This window comes from Quercus suber, unplaced genomic scaffold, assembly GCF_002906115.3.
Source record: "Quercus suber isolate HL8 unplaced genomic scaffold, Cork oak 2.0 scaffold_17, whole genome shotgun sequence".
Classification (NCBI taxonomy): domain Eukaryota; kingdom Viridiplantae; phylum Streptophyta; class Magnoliopsida; order Fagales; family Fagaceae; genus Quercus; species Quercus suber.
In genome coordinates, this window is record NW_027069482.1 from 301,612 (window position 1) to 322,517 (window position 20,906).

A 20,906-nucleotide genomic window follows, 5' to 3' on the forward strand; every position below is an offset into this window, starting at 1 on the left:
AATGTAGTTTAAAAAATATTAAATTATGTTGTTTTGAGTTAATTTGACACATCATGTGTGTCTCTAACATTAACGAATGAATGGTTGGATCATTTGTGGGTTGTAGTTAGTTAATTTGGTAATTTTTTTATAATAAAAAGTAATCATTATAGAGCGAACACAATTACTTGAAAATTCTATCATATATATATATATATATAATTGTAGGACTATTTTGAAAAAAAGTCTAAAACTTGTGAAAAGAAAATGAATATCTTTCTATAAAAAAAAAAAAAACGAAAATACCCTAAACATAAGGACCACTGTATTTTTCAATTTCAAAAAGAAAAGAAAAGAAAGGAAATTCACGACTACAAAGTACAAACTGCCCTCAAAATTGGCGGGAATCTCATTTCCTCTCTGCTCTCTCCTCCAACACTCCAAACCCTGAGGCCTCACTGAAGTCCCTCTCCCAGCCATGAGCAGCAACACCCGCAAACGCCCGGCTCCGCCGCAAAAACCGTCGCCGGCGGTCCAAACTCCGAAGCACCACGCGGCGTCGCAGGAGGACGAGTTCGTAGACGAGGACTTCTTCCTCGACGAAACCCTTATCCTAGAGGACGAAGAGATCCTCCGCGACATCGAGGACCGCCGCGCCGTCGCTTGTCGCCTCGCCAAGTGGACCCGTCCCCCACTCTCCGACGCCTACGTCTCCCAATCTCGCAGCGTCGGTGAGTCCATTTCCGCGCGCCTCTGGGGGTTTTACTTTTTCACTCTGCTAGGGTTTCTGTGAAAAATTTTAAACTTTTTTTGGTTGTTGTTGGTTCTCTTAGTTTTTCAGCAATTAGAGATTGACTATGTCATTGGAGAGAGTCACAAAGTATTGTTGCCCAACTCGTCTGGCTCCGCCGCCATTATCAGAATTTTCGGAGTTACAAGTGAAGGTTAGCTCACTTTTTTTCATTTTTGAAAAAAAAAAAGGGTTATTTTTACTTAATTTTTGAAGATTGATTGCTCATTTATAGCAATTTTGAGAAAAAAAAAAAGAGTTTTTTTTTTTTTTGTTTTTGTTTTTGTTTTTGTTTTGTTTTGTTTTGTTTGTTTGAAGATTAGATTGCGTTAAAGAGGCATAAGTATTTGATGGGATTTTATAGCATTTCCAAGCAATGAAATTAGCATTTGATGGGATCCTTCATTTGTGAATCATTTGTGAATTTCTGTGTAATTACCAAATTCGTCATCCAAACACAATGTAGTAGCAGGCATCCTTCATGGAGCATAGCAATAATTTATTCAATTTCATTTTTCTAATGTTTTCAGCGTCAAAGTTAATAATTTAACAGTTAACATGCAACAATGTATCACTAGTCGATTTTTTTTTTTCATCTGAAGTAAGCATGTAGCCAAATTTGTGCCTGGCAATGTGTGTTGTTTTGGGGGGTAGTTAATCCATGGTTTTATAGAAGTACCAGAAGTTTACGAAATGTTTTTCTGCTAAAGCTTTCATTGTGAAGCTGATTTTATTTAATCTTTTTGCCTATCTGGTAGGACATAGTGTTTGCTGCCACGTTCATGGGTTTGAGCCGTATTTCTACATCAGTTGCCCACCAGGGATGGGCCCTGATGATATCTCTCACTTTCATCAAATACTTGAGGTATTCTTATCCTGTCACTTTCTCATTTGTGTATGTTAAGGTTCCTTAACTAAACTCATTGATTTTTTACTTTTATTTTAATTTTTTTGTTTTTAAAACTTTAGTTCATTTAGTTATACTTTTCTTGTTTTGTGATCCATTAGGCAAGGATGAAAGAGGTGAATCGGAATAGCAAGGTACCCCAATATGTCCGTCGTATTGAGTTAGTGCAGAAAAGGAGTATCATGTACTACCAGCAGCAGACTTCTCATCCTTTTCTCAAAATCGTAGTTGCGTTGCCAACGATGGTGACCAGCTGCCGAGGTAAACAAATTCAGGTTTATAAACACATGGGCCATGTGCAAGAAAATTCCATGTCATTTTTGTTTGAATGACCTACAAGCAGGAAAATTCACTTATGGTTGGATAATTAAAAATTGATCTTTAAGAACTGTTTTTCATTCTCCTTCATTTCTCTTTTTGATTTGGGTTTTTTGCAGAGTAATCTAGGTTTTTGGTAACATGGTAATTTTTTTTATTTAATAAATCTAGTATGTCCTGTATTGAATCACACATATGCTTTTATTTTTTACGTGTATGCTGCTCATTCTTAGTGGTGGTTTATTCATACATCATTTACTTTCTTATCAACACGCTAAAAAATTGGCAGGAATTCTTGATAGAGGCATACAAATTGATGGTTTTGGCATGAAGAGCTTCATGACGTATGAAAGCAATGTTCTTTTTGCCCTTCGTTTTATGATTGATTGCAACATTGTTGGAGGCAACTGGATTGAAGTACCTGCTGGAAAATATAAGAAGACAGCAAAGAATTTGTCTTACTGCCAGTTAGAGTTTGATTGCCTGTATCCTTATTTATAATAAGTCATTTATCTCCTTCAGGGAGGACTGCAGTTATAAACTTATAATGCATATTGAGACTTTTGCCTGCTGTGGAGAACCTTCCTTAACAGCACTTAGGTATTCAGAACTGATCAGCCATGCTCCAGAAGGGGAATTCTCAAAGATGGCTCCATTTCGTGTACTGAGTTTTGACATTGAGTGTGCTGGTCGGAAAGGTCATTTTCCTGAGCCAAACCATGACCCTGTTATCCAGGTTCATCCTTGTCTTTAATCTTATTTTTTTAACATTCCCATACACACACACTTGCCTTAAGGCATCATTTTGTTTTACATTTTTTTAAGTGAAATTGCTCATTTCTTTTTTTTAGGTGGCCAATCTAGTTACACTGCAGGGAGAGGATCAGCCATTTATTCGTAATGTGATGACCCTTAAGTCATGCTCTCCAATAGTTGGTGTTGATGTGATGGCTTTTAATACAGAAAGAGAAGTCTTGCTGGCTTGGAGGGTATGGTTATTGTCTTTACACATTCACTCTTTTACTGTAAAAAAGTTGTTTAGAATGTCCTAGGTTGTGTAACAAAAAAACATGTTTGACCTTAAACCCACTTAGTGCATTTCTCCACTTCACCTTTTTCAGTTATTCTTCTAGATTCAATGCCCATTTTTATATTCTATTTGTTGTGGATGATCAATCTTACAGTAATGTCAGTACTTATCTAAAAAGAGTGTTTCCAAATTTAAAGTATTTTTTGGTGATTAATTTTCACCAATGAACACACATAGACACTCCTTGGGGGTGGAAAGCTGATTTGGGACTCGAAACAAATTGGACATAGTTTCATTATTTGTCTGGTATGTGCTTAGCACTCTTACAATAACAATTTTAATGTCGGATATGTTTTTTCTACAATTTTTGGACATGGTTTGGACAAAGTTAAGAAATGCCAAGTAGAATTTTAAATAGGCAAGGGAGGGCATTTATTTTGTCTCCCCTCTGTCTTTCTCTCAAGAGCAGAAAGTAGGATTAACCTGTTTCAATCTGTAATTTTCAACTAAGATATTGTTGTATGTAAGTGAAAGCCTATGGGTTTCATGTTCATCTTTAGTTTTGTTGTTTCAACTAGGAATTATGGTGATTATTTGAATTATGTGTGTGTGTGTGTGTAATGACCATATTGTGCTGTGTCCTGTGTTGTCAATGCGTACTTTGTGGCTTTTTCATTATTATCTAATTTTTACTTTTATTTTTGTGGGTGTTACATTCTCTAAGTTATTAGTCCATCTTTGTGATTGAAAATTTGAATTTCTCTCCATGTATTTTGTTGTTCTACTTTAGATTTGACCCTTTATTTTTGGAAAAAAGAAAATAGTCTCTTTTTCGTGAGTAAATACTTCTGTGTAGGAATGGTTTGTAACATACCTTCAATTTCTCATAGCATTGCCAAGGATTCATCCTCCCCCCCCCCAAAAAAAAAAAATGTTTCAGTGTTTCTCCCTTCTAGGATGACATGGGAGTGTAATATGGATAAATATATAAATTTTGAATACTTTGACTCACATTGAAGGACACATTCTTCTTATAGTTGCCTCATGTAATTACATTCATACATATATACATACACACACAAACACACACACAATACTAATGCATGTGTGTGGAAAAGCAGAAGCTCCTAAAGTCAAAAATTGATGCATTAAAATATCCTTAATAACTTCAAAGGAATCAAAGCTTTTAGAAAGTTTTATTATTTTACTTAAAAAGAGGATTCCCTTATAGCAGCTAAATCCAAAATAATAATAATTTATGATGGAAGCCATGAGATCAAGCTAACTTGAGTTACTCTAAAACAAGTTAATAAAACCCTCTTAAATTTGATCAAGGGTGTATGTCAGTTGTTTACAAAGTGAAACAACTACTATTGATAATGGTTTCAATATATTTTCCATAGTTTGTCAACAGATTAATATTGATAAATTTTATATTGCCATGGAAACCTGCTGACAGAATCACATGGTAACATACTTGCTTAAAAATTAAATAAATAAAAAAGTCAATATGTAAATCTTCTGCAAAACAATTGAAGACCTCTTAAATGAACATTTATAATTATGTCTGAAAAGGCTTCACATGCGAGGCTGTACTAACACTAGCATATATATAGTTTGAATGGGGCTCTCTATAGTAGTGGGTAATGGACATATAACATGTCTTGTTCTTTTTTATTCATATTTTTTTTGAAACTTAAGTACATAAAAATGTAACCAATCTCAAGTGGCATTTGAATCTAATTTACAGCCCTTTTGTGCCTGTTTATAGTCTAATAAATAGGCTCTCTTGCAGGATTTTCTCCGTGAAGTAGACCCAGATATCATAATTGGATATAATATTTGCAAATTTGACTTGCCTTATCTTATTGAGGTAATTGAAATTATTAACTTTCTCATCGTCAATGCAGAATTTTATAGTAAATTTCTTCTGTTTGGTTATATTAGTCCTACCTTTGTATTGCTCTGTTCTGTTTTTTTTTTTTTTTAAATCATTTCTTTGTTTCTTTTGTTACAATTTCAAATGGTGCTAAGGTTAAGGTGTACATGACCATATCTGCATTATAGCTAATTTCACATCGTGTTTTCCTGGCTTACAGAGGGCTGAGACCTTGGGAATTGCTGAATTCCCAATACTAGGCCGCATTAGGAATAGCAGAGTTCGGGTCAAAGATACAACCTTTTCATCAAGGTAAACATATTACAATTGTTTTTATCATTATTATTATTATTGTGAACAAAAAAAATTAGGAACTTATTATTGTCACCCTAGTTTTGGGTTGTTATGTTTTGCCAAAGCTTTTGTTTCATTTGCTGTATTGTCTTTTTATGGTGATATAAATTTATGCCCATACCAATCTAATTCTTTATGTACAACTTTCTATCCATTCAAATCTCATTAACCTGTATGTACATTTTACTGATACTTAATGGTTTTGCAGACAGATGGGGACCAGGGAAAGCAAAGAAGTAACTATAGAAGGGAGAGTTCAATTTGACTTGCTCCAGGTTTCGTCTGTAGCATGTGTTTACTTAATATGCTTTACTTGGTTTATGAGATATAATTTAGACTAATGACAAATAACTTATTATGTTGTCTTGTACCACAGGCTATGCAACGGGATCATAAGCTAAGCTCTTACTCATTGAATTCTGTCTCAGCACACTTTCTTTCTGAGCAGGTAAGGTTTACTTTTCTATTTGACTTAATATCAAGTGTCTTCTTTATTATTTGTTTGTATTAATTGTCATTGCAATAAATCCAGGAAGATTTTGAAGGATTTGAGTAATGCCATATATGGGAAGAGTATCATGCACTTTCTTGCTTTTGAGGATAACATTACATGCTCTAGTGCAGTTCTTGTGTAATCCTAAAAAAACTTTTACTAGATGATTGTATGAACCCGAATACTTTCTTAGCATCGTATCTGTCTTGCACACTATTTTTCCAAGTATTTTCTATTCCATTCTTGGACATGAATTGTTGTATTTAGTTGATCTACTTTCTTATGGGGATAAGGAAAAAAATTTCTCTTTAATATAGTTTATATTTTATTTTCTGAAGGTCAAGAGAGGTCTAAATTCAAATTCTGTGATATTCTTTCTGTTGAAGTTTGAACATTTTGAATTTAATCTAGATCCATTCATTCCTCTGGATGCTTTTATCATTGTTTTATGAGGGCTTTGAGTTCATTAGTAAATGAACTGTAGTAATGCCCTTTTTTCAAAATCTCTGTCTCTCATTCACCTTTCGGGTTTTAATCTTATTCTCCATTTTTCATTGATGCACTGTGAGTATGGCTCCATGCTTTTAAATTCTGAATGGTTAATTGAGATTTTTTACATGCCCAAACATATTCTCTTTATAAAGGAAAGGTTGGGTTAGGATCCTTTTATTCATTTTCTCATGTTGGACTCTCTTCTCTGGTTTTTGGATAGATTGCTTTCTGTTTCTTGTGCTTATAGCCCATTCCTTGTATCTGTCATTGAAGTCTGAATCATCTAATTCTTCTTTCACCTCTGTTGTTTCCTGTTGCTTGGTTTTTTTCCTTTTTGGGAATTACTAATTTATGTATAGTATTTGATATTGCTGACATGGTGACACCGTTTTCCTTGTACAGAAAGAGGATGTACACCATTCAATAATATCTGATCTTCAGAATGGGAATGCTGAGACCAGGAGACGTCTTGCTGTATATTGTTTGAAGGTGCATATTCTAGCTTTTCTATATCTTGATTTCTTTCTTCCTACCTCTTGCGTTATCTACTCTTATTTGCCTTATTTAAAGAATCTAAGATGTATTGGATAGCTTCAAGTATTTAAGAATATCTTGATCCTCATTGTAAACATGATGTGCAAGACGCAAGAAGATTTTTATTTAGTATTATTTATTTTTGCAAGTCAACTGTATTTTTTATGTTTTCGGTCCTAGTAATTTATTAGGCTATTAATATTTTAATTTGGGAGCAAGGTTATTTTCGTAATAAGGCCATTAGGGTTTTCTAGCCAATTAGAATTAGGGTTTAGTAATTCTTTATAAGCAACCTATTGTATTCTTTGAGGAGATAGTTGATATTTTGATGAATGAAAAAATAGCCATTTGGTCTCTTCTTTGGTCTGGTGCTGACTCCAGTCTACCTTAGGTGCTGACTCCTAGTGGTTTTCTCGCTTGGTGCTGACTCCAAGCCAGGCCTAGTTGCTAACTCCTAGGTCATATCTCTTTATTTTATTGTTGTTTCAGTTTGGTATTGGTTGTCTTGCATCAGTTTCGGTATAAGAGAAAACACCGATCTTTGAAGCCTCACCGCTGAACCAGAAAAGTATTAAAAAAAAAAAAATCATTGCCGTGTTTCTCATCCCATCAAATCACAATTCAGATCCACAAGAAGTCAGTGTCGCCACCAGCCTCCATCACCAGCAGTGTCCCCATCACACCGGCGACTTCCAATTTCATTGTCCAGCACCACCACCACGACAATCCAGCCTTCAGACCGCCATCTGCTCACCTGCTCCAATCGACGCTAGGCCATCTCTGTCAACTCGACTGAAAAACTTTAAAATTGGAGGTTGAGTTTAAAATCCTTTAAACTCAACCTTTGAGCCATCTCTGCTCCAATCCTTTAATGCTTTAAAATTCGAGGTTGAGTTTTCTCCAACCAGAGGAGAATGAAGTGGGAGATGCAAGAAGATTTTTATTTAGTATTATTTATGTTTGCAAGTCAATTGTATTTTTTATATTTTAGGTCCTAGTAGTTTATTAGACTATTAATACTTTAATTTGGAAGCAAGGTTATTTTCGTAATAAGGCAATTAGGGTTTCATAGCCAATTAGAATTAGGGTTTAGTAATCCTTTATAAGCAACCTATTGTACTCCTTAAGGAGATTGTTGATATTTTGATGAATGAAAAAATAGCCGTTTGGTCTCTTCTTTGGTCTGGTGCTGATTCCAGGTCTACCCTAAGTGTTGACTCCTAGAAGTTTTCCTGCTTGGTGCTGATTTCAAGTCAAGCTTAGGTGCTAACTCCTATGTCATATCTTTTTATTTTATTGTTGTTTCAGTTTTGTTTTGGTTGTCCTGCGTCAAACATCTTCCTTGATAGTGTTTAATTTTACTCACTTTTAACATTAAGGGTGCTAGGTTGTTGATGGAATGCATACAAGTACTTCATTAGTTCTGTAGGCGTGATATGGAGGTAGAGGAATTACCACACTTTCAATGGTGTGGTGCTTTCAGTTATGGGGTTGAAGGATTTTTTTATCTTGAGAATGCTGTTTGAGTGGTCTTGTACTCTTGGAAATAGTGAAGAGCATTCGATTGTAGAATTCATAGTCTATCTTTTAGAGCATAATTTTAAGGAGAGCTTGACTATTCCTTCTGTACTTATACTTTTCTCTTCTCAGTAAAGTTAAGCTTTTCTCTTCTCAGTAAAGTTACTACTTATTGGAAAAGAAGAAGAAGAAAGTTGTGTGTTTTACCAAAGTGAAGAAATGTCATACCACCATGTGTCAATCACTGTTGTCAATAAGTTTGTCTTGATCTATATGGGTTTTCTTGAAGTAAGGGATTATGTGAAATTTTTGGGGAGACTATCAACTGGACCTAAGCTAACTTTGTTCTCTGTAGATTTATGAAGGTAAATTTTGGTGGTATAATTAAAGTGAGGCATGATTTGTTCCTTGTCCTTTTGTAGAGAGGTTCACCAAGAATAACCTGCAAAAATAGCAGGATGAGGTGCCTGGTTATGCAGATAAAAAGTCTCCTTAAGCATCTTTTATTATCATGCTTGATCCTCTTTTACTCTATATTCAATAAGGTTTGCTAATAATTTATATTCTGTGAGTGGAAGATGCTTTTTTTTCTCAAACACTTTTATTTTAGCTTGTAACTAGTCGTAGACCCATGTGATGCGTGAGAATATATAATTATTTTGTAACGTGATATAATATATAATTTATTTTCTAAAATTTATTGAAGATAATTTGTTCTCCACAAAACGGAATTATTTCTAAAGTATTTTCCATCTTTTATCTCTACAAATATATATCATTATATTATTTTGTTTTGTTTTTGTTTTTTTGTAGTAACTTGGGTGTGTTTGAGTGATATTATTCTTTTTATTTTATATTTTGAAGTGGTCTATATTCTTCAAATTTTTGTTATAGTGTGTTATGATTTCCCCCCCTTTTTTTTTTTTTTACAACTAAACTTTTTTAAGTTTCAAATTTTTCTCATTCTCTTAAGAAGATTATCATGATAATCAAACCTCATCACAAATTTACAATTGATATTGCTCAAATAATTGATAGACATATTCAAATACATAGCCATGTAGATTATATTTTTATATATGTAAATATGTAAGAATCAATTGAAACCAAAACTATAAGATGGAAAGAGTGTACATGTGATGGGGAACACAAAAACACACCACCAAAATGTATCAGCCTAAAGTAGAGATTAAAAAAAAAAACACACAAAAATTTATCAATTAAAGTAGAGTTGCAAGAAAGAATAAATAAGAGAGAGAGAGAGAGAGAGAGAGAGAGAGAGTATTCACCTTTTTGTGTGGGAAAAACATGAATTGAATGAAAGAGAGAATAGCAAATTTTTATAGTAAATAAAATGCGGAGAAGAGTCAAAATAAAAAGAAAATGAAGGGATGGAGGAAATGTAACGTTAAGGTTTAGAGTAATGTGGAGGTAAAAAAGTGGAGATAAAAAAGTAAAAATGAGGGAGATATGTTGGAGGAAGTATAATTACAAGATGAGAAATTAATAAAGAGAAAAGTAGTTAAAAAGGAGAGAGAAAATATTAGAAATAGGTGGATGATGCTATGCTTCAGCTTTTAGATATATATATATATATACATAGATTCATATTTTCATTTAACAAGTACTCACAATTTAGTGCATTGGTATCTGAAACCACTCCCCCCTCCTCCTAAGAAAAAAGAAACTGGTATATCTGTAATTATTATGACTTATACTTCCCTTCAGGGGGTGACTGCTGCATTTGCATTGCTAATGGATCTGCTCATATAGGTCCTTGCTTTGCTACATATTCTGATAGACTTTAACAATATTTCAGTGTGGCTTTTTTTGACTTCTTAATACATGAAGTGCTTCTTGTATGAGGAATAGTATTTCCAGGTAAAATTCTATTTGCTCAAACTTATGTCAGAACCTCCCCAATTTGTGATGCAAAGCCTGTATATTTTTCCTTGAAGAAACTGGAGAAGACACCCTAAAAGTTCATAGAATTGATAAAGGATGCCTCCCTCTTTCTCTTAGAATTTTCTTTCTGTCAATTATTTCATCTAATTTTGGGTAAAATCTTATATGAGCCAATCAGATCCAATATACAGTTTGCATATTTGAACTAAAAAGTTTCCTTGAAAGAAACATCAAATGAATATCATTCATGCAATATGAGTCTCTCTTTTGACTGCAGGATGCCTATCTCCCACAGCGGCTTCTAGACAAATTGATGTTCATCTACAATTATGTGGAGATGGCTCGAGTAACAGGTGTTCCTATATCTTTTCTTCTTTCCAGAGGGCAAAGCATCAAGGTTAATATAATACTCTCTAGCTTTTGAATTGTCGATAAATAAAAATTTCTCAAATATTAACACATTCTTTTTCAGGTACTTTCTCAACTTCTTAGGAAGTCAAAACAGAGAGGCCTTGTTATTCCAAATGTCAAACAGGCAGGATCTGAACAAGGAACATATGAAGGTGCTACTGTAAGTTCGAAATTCTAACCCTTATGTTTGAGTTGTTTTATGATCTGCAATTATTAGTAGCAGTGTATTGTATCATCGTACGTGCACTATTAAACGACAATTAGGCAGTGAGTTGCAGGTTTCTTCTCTTTTGAACTTGACTGGTCATGTTAAGGTTTTAAAATGGAATTTTGTGCATGGGTATTGTAAAGTAGTAATCATATTAACCTGCTGTAGAACTTCACAAAATGATAAATCTTAAGTGCATGTCTGAAGCTCTAGATTATGTCAATATGGAATCGATATACATATTGCATGTTTACTGGACTACAAAATTTTGATTTGTTGTCTCACAATTTTTTTATTGGCTTTGTTTTCTTTGTGCATTTTGATAATGATAAAACTCTAGTCATAAACTTTAGGCTTTCTTTTTTAACGTAATTATTCTCTTCAAAATGCAGGTTTTGGAGGCGAAGGCAGGATTTTATGAAAAACCAATTGCAACACTGGATTTTGCATCATTGTATCCATCTATTATGATGGCCTATAACTTATGTTACTGCACTCTGGTGATTCTCAGCCATTGTTTTTATTTTCAAAATTAGCTCTAATGTAGAAGCTTTAAGGAGCATAATTTTATCTTTTATGGTCTTTGTGAAGGTGACACCTGAGGATGCTCGCAAACTCAATCTTCCCCCAGAATGCGTCAACAAAACCCCATCTGGTGAAACATTTGTTAAATCAAACTTGCAGAAGGTTAGGAGTTTTATTTATTTCAAATAATTTTATTTTATCATTTGCATATATATATATATATATAATGGTAGACATGACTAACTTATAGAAGTTGATGAATTTCTATAACATTTCATGCCCATAATTATGGAATAATGAGAATGTATCCTGATATAATCTCAGGGAATACTTCCTGAAATTCTTGAAGAACTAATAACAGCTCGTAAGAGAGCAAAAGCAGATCTGAAGGTAATCACATTCTTAATGTTTGTTTCTGCCGTCAGTTTTATAATAGCTGTGAAATCATCTAGTTTCCAGCTTACTTTAATACTTCTTGGCCTTTTGTGCATTTATATTAATAATGTTTTCTTTCTCCTAGGAAGCAAAAGATCCACTTGTGAAGGCTGTACTTGATGGTAGACAGCTGGCCTTGAAGGTAAGCTTTGCACTAATAATTTATTAGCTTTGGTTCTCTAGGGTAAGTTCAGGTGCTGACTATTCAAGGATGGAATTACATTGGTTCCTTATTTATTTTTTCATTGTTTTTCAGATAAGTGCAAATTCTGTGTATGGATTTACCGGAGCTACTATTGGTCAGTTACCTTGCTTAGAGATATCTTCAAGTGTCACAAGCTATGGTACAGTTCTGCAAAAGTAGTTATGATTCATTGTTCTTGCTTTATGATAAATTTTCTCTAGATGAGTTGAAGCATTCTTCATTTTGAGTTCCTATTGATTGCATGAGTTTGCTTCTGTATAAAGGTCGAGAAATGATCGAGCACACCAAAAAACTTGTGGAAGATAAATTTAAGATGCTTGGGGGTTATGAACACAATGCTGAGGTATGTCATGCAGAATTCTCTTTTCAAGTGGTGTATAAAATGCTAAACAAGGCTTTGCATGGTATGGCTGTAGATGATGCAGCTTAGGTTCCTGGTGTCTCCTACATAAGCTAATTCAATTTTTGTAGGATAGTGTTACACACCCCCACCCCCCCCCCCCCCCCCCCCAAAAAAAAAAAAAAGAAAAAAACTTTGTAGGAAATGATAATCAGCTTAAGGTTATGGCTTCCATGGCCTTATCAAGTGCTTTATCTATGTTAGCTATTTGGTATGTTCTTACCAAAATTTTATAGTTGCCTTAATCGATTGCCATTTTCTAGTAGTGCTCTTTCATATTTCCTTTTGATTTAGGAACTCTAGGATAATCAGATGGTATTGTGCCTTTTTGTCTGGAATCATGTCTTTTTTTTTTTTTTTTGTGTGTGTGCGTGTGTGGGAGGAGGAGGAGGAGGAGGAGGGGGGGGGGTGGTTCAAGAGTGTTCTCAGCCCTTGTCAGATGAGCTGCTCCAGAGCTGGTGTTAGGCATCCTTGTTCTAGGAGGGAAGAAGATGCTCTTGATTTTTTGTTCTTTAATGGTGTATCTGAGATAGGAACTCAAGAAATATTTGAGTGAAATGATTATGATTACATTAAGGTTTTGATTTATGAAAATGCTGCTCTTCTTGGTTTTAAATGATTATGTGGACCATAGAAGGCTGTAGAATCCATCTTAGCTTGGAGCAACTTTTTGTCTTTCTCAGTCTTTGCTAGTGCTTGCTATTTTTACAGTGTGTTTTTTTTTTTGGGGGGGGGGGGGGGGGCGTGTTGTGGGGTGGTAGTTTTACAGTTTGAATGCATGATTGACAACATTTTTATAATATGGATATGAATTTCTACTATCCCTAATTTTATTAGATAGTTATTATTTCCTATCCATTTTTTTTTGGCTAAAATGATTTCCTATCCATTATTTGCATATATTATTATTGTTCAGCATTTGGTTTTTTGTCATACCTTGTTATCTTCAAAAATTGATTGAAGTAATAGTAATTTACTGTATCAGGTTATATATGGGGACACAGATTCAGTTATGGTACAATTCGGTGTTGACAATATAGAAGCAGCCATGAATTTGGGGAGAGAAGCTGCTGAATATATTAGTGGAACTTTCATAAAGGTAAGGCTTTATAATTACTGTACTAGATCTTGAATCTTCTTTTATTCTATACTCATATGTATATCTTATTTTGCTTCTAGTTTGTTCTAATAGATTCTCAATTTCTATCTCAAAATAATTATCTACAAATCCTTATCAAAGTTCAAACAACTAAAGGTACTTATGCTGATGGTCTAATTTGAGCAATTATTATGTCACCTATGACTGTAATCTTGACAAGCGTAGTCCTTCAGTTAATTGTTTTGAATTACCACATGTATGAATTCAGTGAACAATTGAAAAGGTAGTGAAGTTGGGCGGTATTTTTTTTTTAGATAAAGAGGAATTGATTAAAACCTCTTATTTCACTGTTGCTTGAACCTAAATCCTTGATCAGGCAATAGTCAAATAATTTTAAGATACTGATTTGGACTAAATAATTTGTTTAAAAAACCGTAGTTAAATAAATTATATTAAATAGGTATGTAGCTAGTTAGCTACTGTAATCCAATTTATGAATTAATTTTTTTTTAATACTTAATTTGAATTAAAAATATAACAGGTATATAGCTATCTAAATCAGATTTATAAATTATTAAATTATATTTTTTATGTACTTTATTATCTACTAATAAGTACAATGTTCACAAAGATAATTTTAAGATTTTGACAGGGAGTAAATAGTTTGTTTGAAAGAACTTAGCTAAATAAATTATTTAAATAGGTAAGTATCTAATGAAATCAAATTTTGAATTAAAAAAAAAAAAAATTAACACTTACTACAAATTCTAAATTTAATTTTAAGATTTTGACAGGGAGTAAATAGTTTGTTTGAAAGAACTTAGCTAAATAAATTATTTAAATAGGTAAGTATCTAATGAAATCAAATTTTGAATTAAAAAAAAAAAAAAATTAACACTTACTACAAATTCTAAATTAAAATGGTACATTGCTATTGTAAATAAGTACAATAATAAATACTAGATACCGATTTGGAGTAAATAATTTGTTTCAAAATGTTTAGCTAAAAAATTTATATATTAAATACTAAATAGTTAAGTAGCTATTGTGATCAAATCTATTAATTAAAAAATGTAACACTTACTACAAAATTATAAATTATCGAAATATAGTATTTTTAATGTACTTTATTAATAACTAATAAGTACAATGTTCAAAGAAATAATTGGTTCATTGAAAGAACTAAGTGGAATCGTTAACGATGAGAAGATATCTGATAAAACTTTAATGAGATAAATTAATGTAGCGGAATTTTTTTTTTTAATATTTAATTAGTATAATCCATATATGCCTTTTTAGTTATGAACTTCTAGAATTGCCCTCTTTTAAAAATAACAAAACAAGTTTCATGGCAAACAAGGGGTTACTTGGGGTATTAAAAAAACAATGCTTTGACTTTCTAAGGACAAAAATGTAAAGTGAGATACTCATTTTTGGGAAAGAGGGAGTAAATGACTTTATGGTCAAATTTTCTTGTATGATTATATTTGTGACAAATTCTTTTTTTATCTTTGGTGTTTGGGTTCATGAAGCCGATCAAGCTAGAGTTTGAAAAGGTTTATTATCCATATCTTCTGATTAGCAAGAAGAGATATGCTGGTTTGCTGTGGACAAAACCGGAAAAGTTTGACAAAATGGATACTAAAGGTAAAAATAGGAGTTCATTATCTATATTTGCTTCTCTACATTTTTTCATATATCATGCATGTCTATTTTTCACTGCTGTTTTTTCTTTTGGACAGGCATTGAAACTGTCCGAAGAGACAATTGTTTGTTGGTCAAAAACCTGGTAACTGAGTGCCTGCATAAAATACTCATTGACCGGGACATTCCTGGGGCAGTCCAGTATGTCAAGAATACCATTTCAGATCTTCTTATGAACCGCATGGATTTGTCACTTTTGGTTATCACTAAGGTAGTGCTCTTTGATTCTTTTTGGAGTATTTTCAAAAGGATTAGGTTTCTGTTATGCCTAGTGTAACTTTTTGTAAATGTTATCAATCAACGATAGTGAAAGTTCAATATGGGTATGAAACACCCTTGAACGTTTAGACCCCAAATTACAAAATTACCAATTCAAGCTTAAAATCAAACGATTAATGTGCGGAACATGAATATAAGCTAAACACAGAATTGATAAACAATTTAAGCCAAATATAAACACATCCACAGTAGTAAATATAAGGCAAAGATAAAGGGAAGGAAGATGCAAACACACGGACAACACACGATGTGTTATTGAAGAGGAAACCGAAGTCCTTGGCAAAAAACCTCTCCGCCGCCCTCCAAGCAGTCAAATAATCCACTAAAGAATGTAGTTGGGATACATGAACAGCAGAAGACCCTCCAAGCCTAATCTACCCAAGTACCTGAGCCCTCCAAGCTTCTTGCTCCAACGAGGTTACGCCGAACCTATTTCTTCTTTAGCTTTCCGGATTCCGCTATAGCCCATAGCATCAACCAATTAGATTGGTTCCTTCCTAACTGCTTCTCAAAGCACCAAATAAACCTTCTCACGGATATGGGTATGGTGAGAAAAAGATTTGGCTAAGAACCTCTCAAGGATATAACAATGGAGAGGGAGAGAGTAGAGGAATTTGTAGAGGCTCTAAGGTAAAGATTGGGGATGAGGCAATCTTATTTTTCTCTAGGGTTTTCTCTCACAAAATTCTCTCTAGAAGCTCTCTTAATATGATGGGTATAAGGGTGTATATATAGTAGGGTGAGAAGAGAATGCAAAACGTCAGTTTTTGCCAAACAGGGCAAGTTGGCGACTTGATCTCGCGGCTTGGCCAAGTTGCGGAATCAAGTCGCGACGTAACGGCCTGGCCAGACTGGAACTTTTGTTCTGTAGCGTGACAGCTGGCGCGACCCTTCAGCTTCCCAGTGTGCCTCTCACGTGCCTGCCTTTCGCGGCTTGCCAGTCGCGAACCACCCGCGAGTCCTAGTCGCGAGACTCTGTTTTTTTTGCACACTCTTGAGCTTTTCTTCACATCTTCTCACACACTACCCTTACAATTTTCCCACCTAAATACAGGGTTACTAAGTGCTAAATTACAAGCAAATTGGTCATGGAATAAAGCCAATTAGATGGTTGATTAAATTCAACCTTACAAATAGAATTTATATTTTGGCAATCCCATTGATAGATTACATGTTTTCTGTGTTAAATATATACATCAACTTCATGTTAATCAGATGTCATTTACAATCAAATTTGCATAAATCCATATACTTGGTATATTTTAAAAATGCACTTTATCTCTAAATAATAATCTATTTTTATTTTTTTGGTTCTCTAAATAACATTCCATTGTCAAAAAATTGTAATGAATAATTTTTTTTACAATTCCAATAATAAACTTTGTCAACTGTTTGTTACAAAGTATATGATTAATTTTTCAATTTTCAATGTGAAAGTAAAGGGTAATGTTGGAAAGTTAAAATGTTGAGGTGGGGGGAGCCTTTGAAAAAAAAAAAGAAAATCATAAAACTTGTGCTTTTTCAAGCGGGACTATTATCATAAGGAGGGTAAAAGATTTCATTCACTTTATAGATGCAATAGTGGCAAGCATAGAAGTTTTTTCACTTCATGTTAATCAGATTTCATTCACATTATAGGTAGCATCAAATCCAATGGTGAGATGGGTTTGTCAAAATACTCGGCCAATAAAAGTTTTTTAGGGCATAATTACTTTGTACCTGTACTAACATACTTTTTTTTTTTGGTCAGGGTCTGACAAAGACTGGAGACGATTATGAAGTAAAGACAGCTCATGTTGAACTTGCTGAGCGCATGCGCAAGGTTTGTGGTGCCTTATTGACTTTATCGCCCACTTCATAGTTCATCTGGCCATTAAAATTTCTATTTTGACATTTTTGCTAACAGCGAGATGCTGCCACTGCTCCAAATGTTGGGGATCGAGTACCTTATGTCATTATTAAAGCTGCAAAAGGAGCTAAGGTATTTTTTTGGTGCCTCGTTTTTTTTTTTTTTTTTTTTTTTTTGGGGGGGGGGGGGGGGCGTTGGTGGGTGGGAGGTTGGTGGAGATGGTTATACTTTACACGGTTTATCAACATTAACTAATAATTGATAATCAGGCTTATGAAAAGTCAGAGGATCCTATCTATGTCCTAGAGAATAACATACCAATAGACCCTCAATACTATCTTGAAAATCAAATTAGCAAGGTTAGTTTTCTTTGTTGTACTTTGCATGTAGTTTACAGTTTATGATGCTTTGGTTTACATACCTAATAAAACTAAGGTTCATGTTACAGCCACTTCTAAGAATTTTTGAGCCCATTTTGAAGAATGCTAGCAGAGAACTTCTCCATGGAAGTCACACAAGATCTATATCTATCTCTACTCCCTCAAACAGCGGCATAATGAGATTTGCAAAGAAGCAACTCACTTGCATTGGCTGCAAAGCTCTAATTAGGTATGATTGCTTCACTGTTTATGTGTTATCATGGTTCTGCTAGTGCTAGGTTGAAAGTTTTATTGGTGAATTCAATGTACTGACTGCAGGATTTTTTTTATTTTTTATTTTTAAGTGCTTCTATTGATTGTTGCACTGGAGATTTTTCTGTAAGAGTTATTTCCTGTACTCATGCTGATTGCTGATTAGTAAGCCTACAAGTTGTGTGAAAATTTTTATTAGAAACAAATGGTAATCATGGAAGCTTCTTTTAGATAGAAATTATAGGGAAAATTTGCCAATAATAGAAAAATTTCTGCTGGGAATGTTTAGTGCAGATTTTTGGGATGGTTGGCAGGGCCATGAAAGCTGTGATTTATGGACACAAACATGAGTTTTGTGTTTTGACAAAGATACAGGGCATTAGTCACTGCAACTCAAAAAAAAGGAAAATAAGTTTGAGTGATTGTTATATCTAAAGAACATAGAAGTAAAACAATGTCTGGGTAGGATTACTTAAGAGATCTCAGATTTTGTAAGAAGAACCAACTTTGAGATAATTTGAGTATAGAATGAGGTGTTTAGCTCAGTTGTTATGGCTTTTCTAATGCTCACTTACGTAGAAGATAATCAATCATTGAGAAATGAGAATGTGCAATATTTTGTTGACCATATAAACCTATCAAAAAAATATTTTGACCATATAAGGAAAGTACGACATTGGGTTTGCCAATGTGCTCTAGCTCAAATGGAACCTTATTCCCATATAAGAGCAAGGTGGAGGGTGAGGTTACGGGTTTAAGTCCCACAGGGTGCATACATAACTTACCAATCAAAGAATGTAAGGGCCATAGGGCACTAGGTTTTTCGTGGTTGAATGGTAGGAAAATTTGGTAACATTTAGGTTGTGTTTGGAATAAGCTTATATTGGGCAGCTTTTTTTATTATTTAGCTTATTTTTGCTAAATAGTAAAAGAAGCTGGGTTCTATTGCACTTTTTGTTACTATTCATGGGTCTCATTGTACTATTTCAGCTAATTTTTAACTTTACCTATAGTACTTTCAGCAAAAAGTTTTTAGTTTCATTTAAATAAGCTGTTCTCAAACGGACACTCAATGTCTAAATAATGCTTGGTATGGTCTGTACACATCTTATTGTATAAAGAGCCTCATGCTATTTTATTGGGTTGTTCTGGACCAGTGATAAGGACCGAACGCTCTGTTCACACTGTAAGGGTCGAGAAGCCGAATTTTACTGCAAAACAGTGGTCAATGGTATGCACTTGGATGTTTTAATCATCTTCTGCTGTTAAATGAATTTTTATTTTTATATTTTTTTAAATACTGGAAGAAGCAAGTGACTTACTATTGGCAACAATGAATTATCGAGTGCTTGCAGTATCTGAGCAGGAGATGCTTTTTGGGAGGCTGTGGACACAGTGCCAAGAGTGCCAAGGCTCTCTTCACCAGGATGTGCTCTGCACAAGGTATTATTATTTCCTCACTTGTATGTGGTAGTAATCTCTTTTATTTTTTTCCCGTGGGATTTCCTGGAAATATTTGCTTATGAGTTGGCAGTTATTGCAATAAATTATTTCCAATTTTGGAGTATGCAATTTTTGAAAAAGCATGATAACACCCCCCCCCCCCCCTCTTAACTCTCTTTTTCTTGGAATTTGTCTGTTCTCTGCATATTTGTCAGTGGGCTATCCTGGTGTGACATTCTTTTATTGTTGCATTGGCCTCACATATTTTACTAATTGCCTATGTTTCTCAGCTTGTTTTTTGTGTTTTACTTATTTATTCACAGTCGGGATTGTCCAATATTTTATCGGAGAAAGAAGGCACAGAAAGACATGGCTGAAGTCAAGCTGCAATTAGACCGGTGGAGCTTCTAGGATTGTTCCAAGGTTGGTATATTGCTCCCCTCCGATCTATTGGTTCCTGAAAAGGGTTATTTTCTAAATAGTGCCGATTTGAGTTGAACCTGGATGTTTTTCTCATGAGTAACTGAAGAGAGTGGAAGTTCTGAGTAATGTGAAATGGAAAAGCACAATTTCTTGTGATAGTGTTGACCTCTTTTAATGGTGTGTCAAGGATTGGCTATAGGAGTTTAGGACTAATTAAATTTCTGGAGTCATTTTCTTGCCAATTCCATTCTGCTAGAAGGAAGAGACCAGGAAAGACAAGCTCTAAATTGGCTAGGTGAACTGGATCTAGTGGTTCTGGCAGTTGAGAAGACTGACTGATGTGTAGATACAGCCTTTCCCAGCATGCTGTTCATTTATGCCAGCTACTGTTTATAGTAGCTCAATGCATTGGAAGGCATGCTGATAGATTCGTAGAAGTGCTAATTTGTAGATGAATTCCCAAAAATGTGGATGAGTTTTGTAATATGATTTACCTTTTTTGCCATTTTGTCTTAAAATCAAGACTAGCATTATGTAATGTTATCTCTCTCTTCTTTTTTATTGGCTAAAATGTAAACATTATCTTTGTTAAGCGGCTAAGATTTGGAAGCTATATGAAATCCTAGGATATGTTTGGTAACAGTTTTTGTTTTCTATTTTCAAAATCTTGTTTTTGAAAATATAAAGAAAAAACAATTTTCTTGTATTTTTGAAATAAAAAACATGTTTAGTTAGTTGAAATTAAAAAGACAGTTTTTTGAAGAAAAAAAATAGAAAATACTAAAATGTGTTGTTACTAGAATTTGAATTCTAATGTTAACTCATAGAATGAGATAGATTTATTAAATTAAATGTGTTTTCATTGACTTTTGAAAATTAGAAACTGAAAACAGTTTTTTACATGTTTTTAATTTCCTTCACAAATTGAGTTTTAAGATTAGTTTTTATTTTCTATCCATTTTGGGTTACCAAATAAGTTTTTTAGTCTCAAAAATAGAAAATTATTTTTGGAAACAAAAAATAAAGGGAAAAAAACAATTACTAAACATACCCTTAATATCTATCTAATTTTTTGTGAGATCAAATTGATCATT

The 20,906-nt window shown here is 33.7% G+C and overlaps 1 protein-coding gene across 1 annotated transcript; it reads left to right on the forward strand.

Moving 5' to 3' along the window:
* Positions 1-335: 335 nt before the first annotated feature.
* On the forward strand, positions 336-20,404 carry LOC112011411 (DNA polymerase delta catalytic subunit). Its single transcript, XM_024043785.2, has 30 exons — positions 336-710; positions 813-923; positions 1,528-1,634; positions 1,778-1,937; positions 2,284-2,479; positions 2,595-2,730; positions 2,846-2,983; positions 4,820-4,897; positions 5,124-5,215; positions 5,466-5,532; positions 5,634-5,705; positions 6,645-6,731; positions 10,477-10,596; positions 10,672-10,770; positions 11,211-11,318; positions 11,410-11,505; positions 11,668-11,733; positions 11,864-11,920; positions 12,035-12,122; positions 12,247-12,326; positions 13,369-13,482; positions 15,015-15,129; positions 15,225-15,397; positions 17,216-17,287; positions 17,372-17,446; positions 17,584-17,673; positions 17,763-17,923; positions 19,104-19,177; positions 19,302-19,389; positions 19,713-20,404. Exons 1-30 carry the CDS (start codon positions 458-460, stop codon positions 19,798-19,800), a joined length of 3,261 nt encoding a protein of 1,086 aa, XP_023899553.1. The 5' UTR covers positions 336-457; the 3' UTR covers positions 19,801-20,404.
* The last annotated feature ends 502 nt before the right edge of the window (positions 20,405-20,906 follow it).